The sequence below is a fragment of the Oncorhynchus kisutch genome, unplaced genomic scaffold, assembly GCF_002021735.2.
Source record: "Oncorhynchus kisutch isolate 150728-3 unplaced genomic scaffold, Okis_V2 Okis03b-Okis08b_hom, whole genome shotgun sequence".
In the NCBI taxonomy this organism is placed as follows: domain Eukaryota; kingdom Metazoa; phylum Chordata; class Actinopteri; order Salmoniformes; family Salmonidae; genus Oncorhynchus; species Oncorhynchus kisutch.
Window position 1 is genome coordinate 12,763,195 of NW_022261980.1, and position 18,364 is coordinate 12,781,558.

At 41.6% G+C, this 18,364-nt stretch overlaps 2 protein-coding genes across 2 annotated transcripts in view; one reads left to right on the forward strand and one right to left on the reverse strand.

The window, feature by feature from the left end:
- Positions 1 to 12,743, forward strand: part of LOC109876977 (receptor for retinol uptake stra6-like) — a 24,125-nt gene extending 11,382 nt beyond the window's left edge. The window contains exons 7-18 of the mRNA XM_031812802.1: positions 4,360 to 4,427; positions 5,257 to 5,339; positions 5,440 to 5,501; positions 5,684 to 5,846; positions 6,383 to 6,458; positions 8,263 to 8,396; positions 8,612 to 8,729; positions 9,270 to 9,371; positions 9,829 to 9,992; positions 10,621 to 10,755; positions 10,973 to 11,109; positions 11,562 to 12,743. Of these exons, the coding sequence (XP_031668662.1) occupies positions 4,360 to 4,427; positions 5,257 to 5,339; positions 5,440 to 5,501; positions 5,684 to 5,846; positions 6,383 to 6,458; positions 8,263 to 8,396; positions 8,612 to 8,729; positions 9,270 to 9,371; positions 9,829 to 9,992; positions 10,621 to 10,755; positions 10,973 to 11,109; positions 11,562 to 11,825 (1,506 nt within the window). The 3' untranslated portion in view covers positions 11,826 to 12,743. The remainder of the gene's footprint in view (positions 1 to 4,359; positions 4,428 to 5,256; positions 5,340 to 5,439; positions 5,502 to 5,683; positions 5,847 to 6,382; positions 6,459 to 8,262; positions 8,397 to 8,611; positions 8,730 to 9,269; positions 9,372 to 9,828; positions 9,993 to 10,620; positions 10,756 to 10,972; positions 11,110 to 11,561) is intronic.
- Positions 12,729 to 18,043, reverse strand: LOC109876978 (immunoglobulin superfamily containing leucine-rich repeat protein 2). Its single transcript, XM_020469306.2, has 2 exons — positions 17,779 to 18,043; positions 12,729 to 16,928 (listed from the first exon to the last, which is right to left on the reverse strand). The coding sequence occupies exon 2, from the start codon at positions 16,917 to 16,919 to the stop codon at positions 14,760 to 14,762; it is 2,160 nt and encodes a 719-aa protein (XP_020324895.1). The 5' UTR covers positions 16,920 to 16,928; positions 17,779 to 18,043; the 3' UTR covers positions 12,729 to 14,759.
- Positions 18,044 to 18,364: the final 321 nt, after the last annotated feature.

Here is an 18,364-nt window from a genome sequence, read left to right on the forward strand (position 1 = left end):
GAACTGCCTGTATTTAGGTTGTCAAAACGCTGGGCTTATTGTCCTGCCTGTATTTAGGTTGTCAAAACGCTGGGGTTATTGTCCTGTCTGTATTTAGGTTGTCAAAACGCTGGGCTTATTGTCCTGCCTGTATTTAGGTTGTCAAAACGCTGGGCTTATTGTCCTGCCTGTATTTAGGTTGTCAAAACGCTGGGCTTATTGTCCTGCCTGTATTTAGGTTGTCAAAACGCTGGGGTTATTGTCCTGTCTGTATTTAGGTTGTCAAAACGCTGGGGTTATTGTCCTGTCTGTATTTAGGTTGTCAAAACGCTGGGCTTATTGTCCTGCCTGTATTTAGGTTGTCAAAACGCTGGGCTTATTGTCCTGTCTGTATTTAGGTTGTCAAAACGCTGGGCTTATTGTCCTGTCTGTATTTAGGTTGTCAAAACGCTGGGCTTATTGTCCTGTCTGTATTTAGGTTGTCAAAACGCTGGGCTTATTGTCCTGTCTGTATTTAGGTTGTCAAAACGCTGGGCTTATTGTCCTGCCTGTATTTAGGTTGTCAAAACGCTGGGCTTATTGTCCTGTCTGTATTTAGGTTGTCAAAACGCTGGGCTTATTGTCCTGTCTGTATTTAGGTTGTCAAAACGCTGGGCTTATTGTCCTGTCTGTATTTAGGTTGTCAAAACGCTGGGCTTATTGTCCTGCCTGTATTTAGGTTGTCAAAACGCTGGGCTTATTGTCCTGTCTGTGTTTAGGTTGTCAAAACGCTGGGGTTATTGAACTGCCTGTATTTAGGTTGTCAAAACGCTGGGCTTATTGTCCTGCCTGTATTTAGGTTGTCAAAACGCTGGGCTTATTGTCCTGCCTGTATTTAGGTTGTCAAAACGCTGGGGTTATTGTCCTGCCTGTATTTAGGTTGTCAAAACGCTGGGCTTATTGTCCTGTCTGTATTTAGGTTGTCAAAACGCTGGGGTTATTGAACTGCCTGTATTTAGGTTGTCAAAACGCTGGGCTTATTGTCCTGCCTGTATTTAGGTTGTCAAAACGCTGGGCTTATTGTCCTGTCTGTATTTAGGTTGTCAAAACGCTGGGCTTATTGTCCTGTCTGTGTTTAGGTTGTCAAAACGCTGGGGTTATTGAACTGCCTGTATTTAGGTTGTCAAAACGCTGGGCTTATTGTCCTGCCTGTATTTAGGTTGTCAAAACGCTGGGCTTATTGTCCTGTCTGTATTTAGGTTGTCAAAACGCTGGGCTTATTGTCCTGCCTGTATTTAGGTTGTCAAAACGCTGGGCTTATTGTCCTGTCTGTGTTTAGGTTGTCAAAACGCTGGGGTTATTGAACTGCCTGTATTTAGGTTGTCAAAACGCTGGGCTTATTGTCCTGCCTGTATTTAGGTTGTCAAAACGCTGGGCTTATTGTCCTGCCTGTATTTAGGTTGTCAAAACGCTGGGGTTATTGTCCTGCCTGTATTTAGGTTGTCAAAACGCTGGGCTTATTGTCCTGTCTGTATTTAGGTTGTCAAAACGCTGGGGTTATTGAACTGCCTGTATTTAGGTTGTCAAAACGCTGGGCTTATTGTCCTGCCTGTATTTAGGTTGTCAAAACGCTGGGCTTATTGTCCTGTCTGTATTTAGGTTGTCAAAACGCTGGGCTTATTGTCCTGTCTGTGTTTAGGTTGTCAAAACGCTGGGGTTATTGAACTGCCTGTATTTAGGTTGTCAAAACGCTGGGCTTATTGTCCTGCCTGTATTTAGGTTGTCAAAACGCTGGGCTTATTGTCCTGCCTGTATTTAGGTTGTCAAAACGCTGGGCTTATTGTCCTGTCTGTATTTAGGTTGTCAAAACGCTGGGCTTATTGTCCTGTCTGTATTTAGGTTGTCAAAACGCTGGGCTTATTGTCCTGTCTGTATTTAGGTTGTCAAAACGCTGGGCTTATTGTCCTGTCTGTATTTAGGTTGTCAAAACGCTGGGCTTATTGTCCTGTCTGTATTTAGGTTGTCAAAACGCTGGGCTTATTGTCCTGTCTGTATTTAGGTTGTCAAAACGCTGGGCTTATTGTCCTGTCTGTATTTAGGTTGTCAAAACGCTGGGCTTATTGTCCTGTCTGTATTTAGGTTGTCAAAACGCTGGGCTTATTGTCCTGTCTGTATTTAGGTTGTCAAAACGCTGGGCTTATTGTCCTGTCTGTATTTAGGTTGTCAAAACGCTGGGCTTATTGTCCTGCCTGTATTTAGGTTGTCAAAACGCTGGGCTTATTGTCCTGCCTGTATTTAGGTTGTCAAAACACTGGGCTTATTGTCCTGTCTGTATTTAGGTTGTCAAAACGCTGGGCTTATTGTCCTGCCTGTATTTAGGTTGTCAAAACGCTGGGCTTATTGTCCTGTCTGTGTTTAGGTTGTCAAAACGCTGGGCTTATTGTCCTGTCTGTGTTTAGGTTGTCAAAACACTGGGCTTATTGTCCTGTCTGTATTTAGGTTGTCAAAACGCTGGGGTTATTGAACTGCCTGTATTTAGGTTGTCAAAACGCTGGGCTTATTGTCCTGCCTGTATTTAGGTTGTCAAAACGCTGGGCTTATTGTCCTGTCTGTATTTAGGTTGTCAAAACGCTGGGCTTATTGTCCTGTCTGTGTTTAGGTTGTCAAAACGCTGGGGTTATTGAACTGCCTGTATTTAGGTTGTCAAAACGCTGGGCTTATTGTCCTGCCTGTATTTAGGTTGTCAAAACGCTGGGCTTATTGTCCTGCCTGTATTTAGGTTGTCAAAACGCTGGGCTTATTGTCCTGTCTGTATTTAGGTTGTCAAAACGCTGGGCTTATTGTCCTGTCTGTATTTAGGTTGTCAAAACGCTGGGCTTATTGTCCTGTCTGTATTTAGGTTGTCAAAACGCTGGGCTTATTGTCCTGTCTGTATTTAGGTTGTCAAAACGCTGGGCTTATTGTCCTGTCTGTATTTAGGTTGTCAAAACGCTGGGCTTATTGTCCTGTCTGTATTTAGGTTGTCAAAACGCTGGGCTTATTGTCCTGTCTGTATTTAGGTTGTCAAAACGCTGGGCTTATTGTCCTGTCTGTATTTAGGTTGTCAAAACGCTGGGCTTATTGTCCTGTCTGTATTTAGGTTGTCAAAACGCTGGGCTTATTGTCCTGTCTGTATTTAGGTTGTCAAAACGCTGGGCTTATTGTCCTGCCTGTATTTAGGTTGTCAAAACGCTGGGCTTATTGTCCTGCCTGTATTTAGGTTGTCAAAACACTGGGCTTATTGTCCTGTCTGTATTTAGGTTGTCAAAACGCTGGGCTTATTGTCCTGCCTGTATTTAGGTTGTCAAAACGCTGGGCTTATTGTCCTGTCTGTGTTTAGGTTGTCAAAACGCTGGGCTTATTGTCCTGTCTGTGTTTAGGTTGTCAAAACACTGGGCTTATTGTCCTGTCTGTATTTAGGTTGTCAAAACGCTGGGCTTATTGTCCTGCCTGTATTTAGGTTGTCAAAACGCTGGGCTTATTGTCCTGCCTGTATTTAGGTTGTCAAAACGCTGGGCTTATTGTCCTGCCTGTATTTAGGTTGTCAAAACGCTGGGCTTATTGTCCTGCCTGTATTTAGGTTGTCAAAACGCTGGGGTTATTGTCCTGCCTGTATTTAGGTTGTCAAAACGCTGGGCTTATTGTCCTGTCTGTATTTAGGTTGTCAAAACGCTGGGCTTATTGTCCTGCCTGTATTTAGGTTGTCAAAACGCTGGGCTTATTGTCCTGTCTGTGTTTAGGTTGTCAAAACGCTGGGCTTATTGTCCTGTCTGTGTTTAGGTTGTCAAAACGCTGGGCTTATTGTCCTGCTCGTGATGCTTATGGAATATCTACAGTATGTAAAAACTAAACATAGCTCCTCAAGAGACGTTTAAAGTTATGAAACTTACATTAACCACGTAACTTTTGTAACCAAAAGGTCTGACATTAAACACTGTGTTTTGACAACCTAAACACAGGCAGAACAATAACCCCAGTGTTTTGACAACCTAAAAACAGGCAGTAAACAGCTTGGATGGACTTTTGATTTAGTATAAAATATCAACCTGCACAGATTATGACCCAGGAATGTTATTTCTCTCAAGGTTTACACAATGCAGTGTTTATTTCACTGTAATCCGTGGATTGTCTCGCTGTAAACTGTCGGCGACAGTGAGATCATGTGAGGTCGTTAATCCGTCTGTGTTGTGATCACAGCTACAGTTCTAACGACATCACACATTCTTTTAATGTGAATTATTTTCTGCATTCAAATGATTGATTTTATACAGTGTTGCAGGTGGTCAGTGTTGTCAGATCATGCATCCCATAATGGTTCTGTGTTCATTAAACAGTTTTGATTCTGATACTCTTTGGCTTCAGGACCTGGAGAGCAGCTACTACACAGACTACGTGAAATTAATTCTAAAGAAGAAAAAGTCAAACGTCAGGTGGGGTTGATGAGAAAAACAGGATACTAAAACTGAATGACCAGACTGTGTGTTATTATGAGAGAAACAAGATACTAAACTGAATGACCAGACTGTGTGTTATTATGAGAGAAACAAGATACTAAACTGAATGACCAGACTGTGTGTTATTATGAGAGAAACAAGATACTAAACTGAATGACCAGACTGTGTGTTATTATGAGAGAAACAAGATACTAAACTGAATGACCAGACTGTGTGTTATTATGAGAGAAACAAGATACTAAACTGAATGACCAGACTGTTTGTTATTATGAGAGAAACAAGATACTAAACTGAATGACCAGACTGTTTGTTATTATGAGAGAAACAAGATACTAAACTGAATGACCAGACTGTGTGTTATTATGAGAGAAACAAGATACTAAACTGAATGACCAGACTGTGTGTTATTATGAGAGAAACAAGATACTAAACTGAATGACCAGACTGTGTGTTATGATGAGAGAAACAAGATACTAAACTGAATGACCAGACTGTGTGTTATGATGAGAGAAACAAGATACTAAACTGAATGACCAGACTGTGTGTTATTATGAGAGAAACAAGATACTAAACTGAATGACCAGACTGTGTGTTATTATGAGAGAAACAAGATACTAAACTGAATGACCAGACTGTGTGTTATGATGAGAGAAACAAGATACTAAACTGAATGACCAGACTGTGTGTTATTATGAGAGAAACAAGATACTAAACTGAATGACCAGACTGTGAGTTATTCTATGACATAAACTAAGTAATGATGACTGCAGCATGCAGTTATTGACATCATTGTGTTCTTGTTCAGTACCTCTATCAGATCAGATAAACCCAAACTGTTGGAGACAATAAAAGACACAGTCAAGTCCTATATCTACACACCAGAGAAAGGTAAGTCTGGAGGGTTTTTTGACAATTTGTCTGCTAATCTTTTTCTTTTAAACAAAAATATTCTAATGACACCATTGTTTTACCATGATTGTTGTTGTAGTATTCCGATTTCCACTAAAGCTGGCGATCTCAGCATTTGTGTCGTCCATAGCAGTTTATCAGGTAAATAAATACTGCAGTTAATTAGGAATCCATCACATTTCAGCAAAACATAACAATTAACAAAGGAACATAACAACAATCCACATTGAAGGTTGGTTGTGAACATGGCTGCTTTCAGATAACCTGACAAGATGCCAGTTGTTTTAATAGAAATAACAGTCATGTGGTCATCCATCCCCCAGGTGGCGCTGTTGCTGGTAATACTGGTGATCCCCACCCTCCATATTGTCCGTGCTGGTATAGATGACAAGTTCCCCTTCCTTCTGGAGGGCTTTGGTATCGTCCTATCAGAGGACAGGATGGAGGTGGTCCAGATTGTTATTCACTATACCTGGTGTCTGGAAGGTGGGTGTCTGTCCTGCATTTACTGACATGAGCTGCAGCACCGGGTGGGTTTATCCTGGCTTGTTCGTTATGTTGGGTAGTGTGTTACCTGTGTGGGTTGATCCTGGCCTGTTCGTTATGTTGTGTAGTGTGTTACCTGTGTGGGTTGATCCTGGCCTGTTCATTATGTTGTGTAGTGTGTTACCTGTGTGGGTTGACGTTATGTTATGTAGTGTGTTACCTGTGTGGGTTGATCCTGGCCTGTTCGTTATGTTGTGTAGTGTGTTACCTGTGTGGGTTGATCCTGGCCTGTTTGTTATGTTGTGTAGTGTGTTACCTGTGTGGGTTGATCCTGGCCTGTTCGTTATGTTGTGTAGTGTGTTACCTGTGTGGGTTGACGTTATGTTATGTAGTGTGTTACCTGTGTGGGTTTATCCTGGCCTGTTCGTTATGTTTTGTAGTGTGTTACCTGTGTGGGTTGACCCTGGCCTGTTCGTTATGTTTTGTAGTGTGTTACCTGTGTGGGTTGACTCTGGCCTGTTCGTTATGTTTTGTAGTGTGTTACCTGTGTGGGTTGACCCTGGCCTGTATGCTCACCCTGATCATGCTGATGAGGTCCATGATCCTTCACAGGTAAATACTTTTGATCAGCCAACACAGTAACACAATATCACAGTATCACACTAACACAGTAACACAGTATCACACTAACACAGTATCACAGTATCACACAAACACAGTATCACAGTATCACACTAACACAGTATCACAGTATCACACTAACACAGTATCACAGTATCACACTAACACAGTATCACAGTATCACACTAACACAGTATCACACTAACACACTAACACACTAACACAGTATCACACTATCACACTAACACAGTAACACACTAACACAGCAACACAGTATCACACAAACACAGTATCACAGTATCACACTAACACAGTATCACAGTATCACACTAACACAGTATCACAGTATCACACTAACACAGTATCACAGTATCACACTAACACAGCAACACAGTATCACACTAACACAGTAACACAGTATCACAGTATCACACTAACACAGTAACACAGTATCACAGTATCACACTAACACAGTATCACAGTATCACACTAACACAGTAACACAGTATCACAGTAACACAGTATCACACTAACACACTAACACAGTATCACACTAACACACTAACACAGTAACACAGTAACACAGTATCACACTAACACAGTACCACAGTAACACAGTATCACAGTAACACAGTATCACACTAACACAGTATCACAGTATCACAGTAACACAGTATCACAGTAACACAGTATCACACTAACACACTAACACAGTATCACAGTATCACAGTAACACAGTAACACAGTATCACACTAACACAGTATCACACTAACACCGTATCACAGTATCACACTAACACAGTATCACACTAACACAGTAACACACTAACACAGTATCACACTAACACAGTATCACAGTAACACAGTATCACAGTAACACAGTATCACAGTATCACACTAACACAGTATCACACTAACACAGTAACACACTAACGCAGTATCACACTAACACAGTATCACACTAACACAGTATCACACTAACACAGTATCACACTAACACACTAACACAGTAACACAGTATCACAGTAACACAGTATCACAGTATCACACTAACACAGTATCACACTAACACAGTAACACACTAACACAGTATCACACTAACACAGTATCACACTAACACAGTATCACACTAACACAGTAACACACTAACACAGTATCACAGTAACACACTAACACAGTATCACACCAACACAGTAACACACTAACACAGTAACACACTAACACAGTATCACACTAACACAGTATCACACTAGCACAGTATCACACTAACACAGTATCACACTAACACAGTATCACACTAACACACTAACACAGTATCACACTAACACAGTATCCCACTAACACAGTATCACACTAACACAGTATCACACTAACACACTAACACAGTAACATACTAACACAGTATCACACTAACACACTAACACAGTAACACACTAACACAGTATCACACTAACACAGTATCACACTAACACAGTAACACACTAACACAGTATCACACTAACACAGTAACACACTAACACAGTATCACACTAACACAGTAACACACTAACACACTAACACAGTATCACACTAACACACCAACACAGTAACACACTAACACAGTATCACACTATCACACTAACACAGTATCACACTAACACACTAACACACTAACACAGTAACACACTAACACAGTACCACACTGTCTTTTGTATGTTCAAGAAGCAATGGGAACATACCAAATAACTGATATTTTCAAGTGTGTTCCTTTCATAATCCTGTCAGTAATTCTACGTCTTCATGTTTCTACCATCAGATGGAACCTCCAGGGCTTGTACAGAGGAGATATTTACAACGTGTATAATTGCCAGAAGAGCATCCGTCCGTCTCAGACAGGCCTAGTGTGTTGGATGGGCTTCATTGGATATCAGGCTGCTGTCATCTCTTTAGGTAGGCTGACCTGACACCGTGGTTTTAATTCCTAATTAAATGATTATCTATTTACCATTTTATCATATAGTTCTTCAGTAAATACTTGGTCATTTCTGTGTGATACTAACCTCAATTCCTTTCAAAACTTACTTTTAAAAATGAATTTTTATGAAAGATGGCAGTTATATTCTTATTCTAGATTCCTCTCTTACTATTTAATATTATTTTGTCAGGAATGGTCTTCCAGACTTTGGTCTTCTTCATCTGTTTTGTGTGGTTGGTGTTCCTCATCATCATCCCCATCTTGTATGGCCAGAACCTTATACTCTTCCAGGTCGCTGCCAAGGCCTGGTGAGTGCATCTTTAAATTTAACTACATTTGTTCCTGCCTGCTTATATGGAATCATACTCTTATATGGAATCATACTCTTATATGGAATCATCCTCTTATATGGAATCATACTCTTATATGGAATCATACTCTTATATGGAATCATACTCTTATATGGAATCATACTCTTATATGGAATCATACTCTTATATGGAATCATACTCTTATATGGAATCATACTCTCATATGGAATCATACTCTTATATGGAATCATACTCTTATATGGAATCATACTCTTATATGGAATCATACTCTTATATGGAATCATACTCTTATATGGAATCATACTCTTATATGGAATCATACTCTCATATGGAATCATACTCTTACCACGAAGCCTTTATCTGATTTTCAAGCACCATCTTACAGAATTGTTTTTGACCAGCTAGCTCATCACCACAATACACTTTGAACTGATTGAGATACTCATCAGTTGATAAAAGCCTATTACTTTCATATTGTGTGGATTATTTTCCCATTGCGGTATCTGATCTCACCAGGCCTGTGTGGCTGACGTTGATACTGACTATTACTCTACAACACGTGACAGCCAGGTTTGCCTTCATCAAAAAGGATGCTGGGACAAGAGACTTGAACAACAGGTACTAAGATTCTAGAACTCTGTAAATGATTTACTTTATTTATTTGTTTTATTTCTAACTGTTTTTTCTCAGAACTAGTGACATCATAGATTTCACTACGGTTTCCCGTTTTTTTTTGTTGCCCCAGCACAACACAGCTGATTTAAATCATCAAGCGTTGATCATTTGAATCAGCTGTGTAGTGTTAGGGCAAACACCAAAACGTGCACCCCTTGGGGTCCCAAGGACCGATGTTGTGGAAACGCTGGATTACACTCTTCTTGAGTTGAAAGATGGGTTTCTTTTCTTTATGGTAAATTTCATGTTAACATGAAAAATGACACATGAAAAATGACACATTCAAATTAGTTTTTTTTTTTTCGGGGGGGCAATCCCCCGGACCACCGGACCCCCTGTACTTTCTTAGCACCATTGATCCATTAAAAGTAGAACTAACTAGATGGATGTGTTGTTCCAGAGGCAGTCTGTTCCTGCTTACCTACCTGCTCTTCCTGATCAACATCGTGGTGGGGTTGATAGCAGCCATCTGGAGGATGGTCATCACTGCCCTCTATAACATCATCCACCTGGGGCGCATGGACATCAGCCTCCTCAACCGCGCTGCTGAATCCTACGACCCGGGTACGTCAACATACAGTTCAGGGAATTCTATAGGAACTTTTTTTTTTGTTGAAAGGCCTGTGCCACTGGTACATTTGTTACAGAACGGATATTGTCTAGGGGTCCTAGTTACATCGTCTGTAACCTGAATGAATGTGTGTGTTTCTGTGAGAAATAAAGGGTTTGAGGAACCGTGTTGGCTGGACATGTGCCTAAAGGGAGACAGCAACCTTACTTTGGTCCAGTGGCAGCCAGCTCTGTCTCTCTGGACCTCTTGGTTGGTCAGTCCAAGCAGATTATATTGTTCAGATGGTTTCGATACATAACTATGTAAAATAAATTAAAATACCTTAAGGCCCAAACTAAAGACTTTAAAAAAACAAACGAAAGGTGTCATGGCTCACCAAAAACAAAACCAGCAGCCTCACGGTTTGCCAGCCGGGACACTGACTGACCATCACCCTAATTAAAGTATTCTCATGTATTGGTGACCACGTTCATTAGCAATCATCTACCAATAAACCCACGTAATTGGAAAAACATTTCTGAAATATGTCCCTGATGCTATGAAATACACAGGTGAACAGGTTAAACCTAACACATTGGTTTATGAATATGTCTGAATCCCTGACCTCTGACCTTCATGCAGCTTATTGTTACTACACCCACTACCTGAAGGTAGAGGTCAGCCAATCCCACCCTGTGATGAAGGCCTTCTGTGGGCTGGCGCTGCAGGCTGCCTCGGCTGGAGGTGCTGGGCAGAAGATGCGAGATGCTGAGGAAGGTTGTTATAGACATAACACACTCATACACGGATTTGCATAAAAGGGGTGTGGCCTTTTCTGTCCCTTGCAGACACTTCCCAGACATGACATTGACTGAACCTACTACTACTACTACTACACAATGTGGAATTTATACCACCAAATAATTCCATCCATCCAGTGTCAGTGTCTTGCTCTGCCCTGACAGCCTGCTCCTCCTCCTCCTCCTCCTTTCAGGGATCCAGCTGGTGAATCAGGAGAAGAGACCGGACAAGGTGGTTAACAGCAGGAGGGTGCGGGCACGCTGGCAGTTACTCTACACGCTGGTCAACAACCCGTCTCTACTGGGGTCCAGAAAACACTACCAGCTGCAGGTCGGTCGCCCAAAAATAGAGAGTAGAACAGCAGGCCAGCAACCTGTGTTGTGTGTGTGTGTGTGTGTGTCTGTGTCTGTGTCTGTGTCTCTGTGTGTGTGTGTGTGTGTGTGTGTGTGTGTGTGTGTGTGTGTGTGTGTGTGTGTGTGTGTGTGTGTGTGTGTGTGTGTGTGTGTGTGTGTGTGTGTGTGTGTGTGTGTGTGTGTGTGTGTGTGTGTGTGTGTCTGTGTCTGTGTCTGTGTCTCTGTGTGTGTGTGTGTGTGTGTGTGTCTCTGTGTGTGCTGTGTCTCTGTGTGTGTGTGTGTGTGTGTGTGTGTGTGTGTGTGTGTGTGTGTGTGTGTGTGTGTGTGTGTGTGTGTGTTTTTGTGTGTGTGTGTGTGTCTGTCTGTCTGTCTGTCTGTGTGTGAAAACTTCCTGTACTCTACAAGACAAACATATTTCTTCTTCTCCAGCCCTCTGACAGCTTCGTGAACGGAATGAACCGTAGCGCCGCGGCAGGAATCAAGAAAGACGCCAGCAGCAAACCCACCGCTGCCGAGGCAGGCGCTGCCACACCCTCTGGTGCTGCCACACCCTCTGGTGCTGCCACACCCTCAGGCGCTGCCACACCCTCAGGCGCTGCCACACCCTCAGGTGCTGCCACACCCTCAGGCGCTGCCACACCCTCAGGTGCTGCCACACCCTCAGGTGCTGCCACCAACGCCGCTGCTAACTGAGACCATGACACACGGTCATGACTGATGTCATGTGGTTTATGGGGTACGGACACCCTGCTGCTCTCTATAGAACCCAATGTTCCAACTGCTTCGTCTTCAGGGTAGCAGTTGACTGTAAGAGGTCTGTAATTTCTGTGGGTTGCAGTCAAGTGCCTTGGCTTGTTCAGCTGCACATGAAGTGAATCTCTATGTATGTTGCTTTCTGTGTCATATTGTTGTCTGCAATGTCGATTTTAAAATTTGCTGGTCTATTATTTAGTTTTTGGTAACGGTTGTATGTGTTTGGTTATGATGCACAGAACACATCCTGTTTTAGCATCCACTATCCACCCCTTCCTTTAATGTGCTGCCCTTTATCAGTTGTTTCGGTAAGTCTTCAGAGGTTTGAGATATTTGCTTTCAAAATATATTTAAGAACAATGATACATGTATTTTTTGTGTAAATTAATGTAACTGACATCACAATCCAGAGTGAAAAAAATCAACTGTTTTTCTCCCAGGTGGGAGAATGTGATTAATAAGACTCTTATTTTGAAAGAGAGACTTCTTTTCAAACTAATAAAACAGTTTAAAGTAAATACAGGGGAACAACAAATGTGTAAGCATGTTTTCAAGAACCATGATGACTGCGTATGGAAACCCATTTTTACAGAAGCCAATATTCAATGCAGGTGCTTCTACACCTGCATTGCTTGCTGTTTGGGCTTTTAGGCTGGGTTTCTGTACAGCACTTTGAGATATCAGCTGATGTACGAAGGCCTATAGAAATACATTTGATTTGATTTTGAATTTGATTTGATTCAGACAGTTCATTCATAGTACAACAACCCCTATTTTTGGCATTTCACTATAGATCGAATAACATGCCATGTTCGGAAGCTGCAAATCAATAATGAACAAGCATTCCTTGTCAATACTTTATTACTTCAGGCACATATAGCAGAGGATGAACACTGAGGCAATGTACACATCGGAAACACTTACATTTAACCATACGCTATCAAAATGTAACACTTATCTTACTGTTAAAATGTAAGAGTTGAGCAACAGTGGGGGTTTTAATGGATAGGAGATAGAGACACGTGGGTCATGTATGTTATGGACACATTACCAGGTTAAAGGTCACTGTAAAATGACGTACAACAATAGCTTGTGACACACAGCTTAATAAGGGTTTGTTGGCAACAGTGAAGTGGACGTTCACTTTAGATGTAAAAACAAAACATAGTGTGCAAAGCTGTCCTCAAGGCAAAGGGGTGGGGAGGTGGGGGGGTTACTTGAAGAATCTAAAATCTAAAATCTATTTTAAATTGTTGAACACTTTTTTTTGGTTACTACATGATTCAATATGTGTTATTTCATAGTTTTGATGTCCTCACTATTATTCTACAATGTAGAAAATAGTAAAAAATAAATAAATAAAAAATTAAGACCTACTCATTCAAGGGTTTTTGTGTCCAAACTTTTGTCTGGTACTGTATATTATTGACACAATACCGGGTTAAAGGTCACTGTAAAATGACGTACAACAATAGCTTGTGACACACATCTTAAAGGGTTTGTTGGCAACAGTGAAGCGGACATTCACTCTAGATAGAAAATAGCATTGATAGCCTACAATAGATTAACATAGACATTCACTCTAGATAGAAAATAGCATTGATAGCCTACAATAGATTAACATAGACATTCACTCTAGATAGAAAATAGCATTGATAGCCTACAATAGATTAACATAGACATTCACTCTAGATAGAAAATAGCATTGATAGCCTACAACAGATTAACATAGACATTCACTCTAGATAGAAAATAGCATTGATAGCCTACAATAGATTAACATAGACATTCACTCTAGATAGAAAATAGCATTGATAGCCTACAACAGATTAACATAGACATTCACTCTAGATAGAAAATAGCATTGATAGCCTACAACAGATTAACATAGACATTCACTCTAGATAGAAAATAGCATTGATAGCCTACAACAGATTAACATAGACATTCACTCTAGATAGAAAATAGCATTGATAGCCTACAATAGATTAACATAGACATTCACTCTAGATAGAAAATAGCATTGATAGCCTACAATAGATTAACATAGACATTCACTCCAGATAGAAAATAGCATTGATAGCCTACAATAGATTAACATAGACATTCACTCTAGATAGAAAATAGCATTGATAGCCTACAACAGATTAACATAGACATTCACTCTAGATAGAAAATAGCATTGATAGCCTACAACAGATTAACATAGACATTCACTCTAGATAGAAAATAGCATTGATAGCCTACAATAGATTAACATAGACATTCACTCTAGATAGAAAATAGCATTGATAGCCTACAATAGATTAACATAGACATTCACTCCAGATAGAAAATAGCATTGATAGCCTACAATAGATTAACATAGACATTCACTCTAGATAGAAAATAGCATTGATAGCCTACAATAGATTAACATAGACATTCATAAGTGCATCTGTTACTTTAAAGAAGAGACATTTTTAGATACATTTACAAAGCTCTTTGCCTTCTTGCCTGTGACAGACTACACCGAATAACTGTCACAAGTCTCAGGAAACGCCTCTGTGAAGAGCACACCGGAGGGGTCTATTTTTAGAATAGGCTTAAATATTTTACTACAGGGACGGTTTATTTTCTTCTTTGACATAATCTTCACAGCGTACATAAACTACCTTCTTTACCTTTCAACAGCGGAAGAACCGATGACTTGGTCTACACTGTATCCAGGTCATTGATACGGCAGCCATTTTGAAAAATGACAGGTCACAGGTTCTTCTCTCATGGATCGATAAACAGTTACTGTGAGACTTACATTACATGTGATCCTGACTGAAGATGACTAGAACCTGTCTAGTCAAGACGATCTATCAAATACTAACAACAACAACAGGATCAGTGGTGTGGCTCTTTGTACTGACCAGAGATATTAACAGCTTCTGCCCCGAGTGGTAACCTATCGCTGAACTCTGACCCCATCTCACACTCATCCAGATTCCCTCTGTACTGAGACAGAGTGAACGACTCGGTCACCCCACTCCCCTCCACGTCCTCCTCTCTCTCTCCCCCACTCTCCGACTCACCGTCCTCTCCCTCCCCCGTCTCGCTGGCTGTGATCTGCGTCTGTGACTCGGCGTACGAGTTCCTCAGGTTGAAGTTGACCACTAGGTTCCTCTCCATGTGATGCTGGTGGTCTTTAGCCTTCATGATGAGCTTGTAAGTCTTGTTCCTATATTTGTAGACCAGGTGGAAGCAGGTGGCCCCCAGCAGGGGCACGGTGGAGACGGTGAGGAGACAGATACTGACGACTATAATGATTAACAGGTTAGGAACTCTCTTCCTGGTGGTGAAGAGGACCTGTACCTCGCAGTCCTCTCCTCTGTAGGTGAGACAGAGGGAGTAGTTGGCGCCGGGGCGTAGGTCCTGGAACAGATAGGTGTTGATGCCATCTTCCATCCTGGACCACTGGATGGCTGAGTGTCTGTGGTCTGAGGTGACACACAGATACAGCCCTGAGTCCGCCCGGGCTCTCCTGGTTACCTCTGATTGGTTGTGGATGGAATTGAACCCTTCTGAGGCGCTGAGATGGTTGTCTGTGTTGTCTTTAGGAAGGAGTAGAGGATTGAGTCTAACTTTAGCCTCGGTCTCTGACACCCCTAAGGCTATGACTCCAAAGTCAAATGTATACTGCCTGACATCTTCCAGGCTTAAATTGAAGGCCTGGTTGGAGATGTACTGTGTCTCACTGGTCAAGGTACATTTGCTAGTTGCACGGGATGGATATTTGGGCACTTGCGCCGTACGCTCAGTGTCAACTTCAATGGGAGGAAGGGTTGGGAAGATATTGTACTTTCCCTCCAAATGGGGAATATTCAATGATTTAAAAGGGTTATTAATGGAGGTTTTGATCACAGGTTGAAGTACTGAGGGGATTTTCTCCCCATTAATAATAACTGGTGGGTCAATCACTTTTCCAACAGGTTGAGGTGGTGGTGGTTTTGGTACTACCACTACTATTGATAGTGAATCGTCATCTTTACCAAACTCATTGGTGGCGGTACAGCTGTAGTTGCCATTGTCCTTTTTACTAAGGCGCGGTATGACTAGAGTGCCGTTATGGAACATTTCAAATGGATTGTCTGTCGTTCTAGAATCCTCGTTAGATTCATTGGATTCTGCTGATTCTTTATCTTTGGTGGACAGAGGGTACTCTACACTTTGACGGTTTGTGTGGATTTTCCAGATAACCTCTGCCTTTGGGTTCCCTTTGATCTCACAGTTCAGGATCAACACTGTGCCTTCATAGAGTGTCGTATTCTCAACGTTAGGCTCAGCCGTTATGCTAACATTCGGGGCCATGCACTTTGACTCAGACAGTTTCACGATCACCGCTCCTCTCAACTGCTCTGGATTTTCACAGACAATCAAGTTCTGTTCTGGAACCGATATGGTGGCGTTTAGAATCCAGTCCCTCAGCCAGTCCATCCTGCAGTGGCATGTGAATGGGTTGTTATAGAGCTGTAGATGAGACAGGGAGATCAGGCTGTCGAAAGTCCCCTGCGTTATAGTGGTGAACCTGTTGTTGTTGAGGCGGAGAGACCTCAGGTCCTTGAGGTTAGAGAAGGAGTCTTTAGGCAGACTGACCATCTCATTGTGGTCCATCTTCAGCAGCTGCAGGGCTGTGAGGTGACAGAGATCCTCCCAAGGGAAATCCACCATCTTGTTGTGACTGACGTCAAAGTTCCTCAGCTGGACCAGGGGAGCCAGGGTGCCCGGTTCGATGGTGACTATCTCGTTATGGGCCATCCACAAGGATGTGACTTGGGTCACATTGTCGAAGCTGCCCGACTCCACCAGAGATATTCTGTTGGCGGTGAGACTCAGAGTGGTCACGTTGGGGGGCAACCTATCAGGGATGTCAACCAAGTCTTTGTAGGAGCATTCAGCGAAGTGGCGTCCGTATTTGTCGGAGCAGTTGCATAGTTCAGGACAACCGCGTCCGACCACAATTACAGAGCTCCAGAAGGAGAGGAAGAACACAAAGGAATGAGACATGTTCTCTTCCTGCAAAAACAAATGTCACTGTTGTTACTAGATATCTGTTTTAGTTGTAAAAGCTGTTTTACAATTCACATTGCACACTCTCAGTCACCATTCATAAACAGTCCCTGGATAAAAAAAAGGTACCTCAACATTCTCTTGAGTGTAAATGCAGCAATGAAAATATGAATATTGATGAATATGCTAATAAATATTGCAACAGCCAACCCCTGACTTTGGAATCCACTTACAGGGTTTAAATATTAACTGTGATGTTTATGTCTGTCTGATAGCCTGCTATGCCTTAGAAATTCTGCTTAAATTAGAACAAAAATATTGATGGTTACATTTTTTTTTAACCAGAATTATTAGTTTAAATATCCATTGATAATAATGTACTGTTATACAAATATAGAAAGATTGTTTTAATTACATTTGAAATTTCAACCCAGCTGATCAGTTCAACTAAACCAGAGCGGCTTGTGAAAAAGGTTGCCACCTTTTTGGAGCGCATGCAGTTTGTTTTTAAACTACGCCACAGAGACTGTGCCCGAGCCCTGTCCTTGGTGCTGAGACGGACAGCACCGGCACCGCTTATGATGTTGTTAACCGCGGAATCAGTACATGCGTGCAGCTGGAGTAGAATGCTATGGTCATGCATCAATCAAGGCGACATTTCACTGCAAAAAAAAAACCAAACAACTAAATGTAAAACGTTTAGGAAGTAAATGTTAGTTATATTTCACGATGACTCAGGTGTCCTTAGAGGTCAAAACGCAATTAAAAGGCCAATGCTACATTCTACAAATTCCAATTTCTAAGCAAAAATGAACACATTCATCCTCGCTATCAAACGCAACATAATACATCTTACCAGTGTGATGTTTTCCTCAGCGCAATGGAAGCGACGGAGATTATTGCTATTGATAGGAGTGGTCTGTTATTTGAACCCCGTAAAGCTGGCTACATGATGAGTTGGGAGCAAGTTTTTAAAGGTGTGCACACGTATGGCATTGCTCTTACATGATTGCTGAAATATATGTGGGTCCTTACGTGGTCGGATGCTGATATGTCTGTGCGTTGCGATTGGATTTTGCAGAGAGTCACAGCACACTCCCGCCTCTGGAAAGTAGACGTTGCAAAAATTAAAGTGATGCGCCTTCCCTTTTCCATGGCTTCTGTTGTCTTCCATAACAACAGTGTAGGAGACCCATCCATCCAATTATTGATGGACTGTTAATAATGGTATATAGGCCGAGATGTGACAAGATGGAAAAGTGCCCGGTTCTAGGGTCTGGATTGAGCAGGCAGAGTGACGCAAAGGCAGACAACAAAAAGGACCGTTTTTTAAAACAATTATTTTAATAAGGCATGGTTTTCAATCGCTACCGTTTCAGTCATCAAGTTAAAACACATTGTCAATTCCTCTTCACAATTCAGTTAAAACGCTTTATGTCTGT

Coding starts and splice junctions, on each gene's coding strand:
- LOC109876978 (XM_020469306.2), bottom strand. CDS start 16,919: ATGTCTCATTCCTTTGTGTTCTTCCTCTCCTTCTGGAGCTCTGTAATT.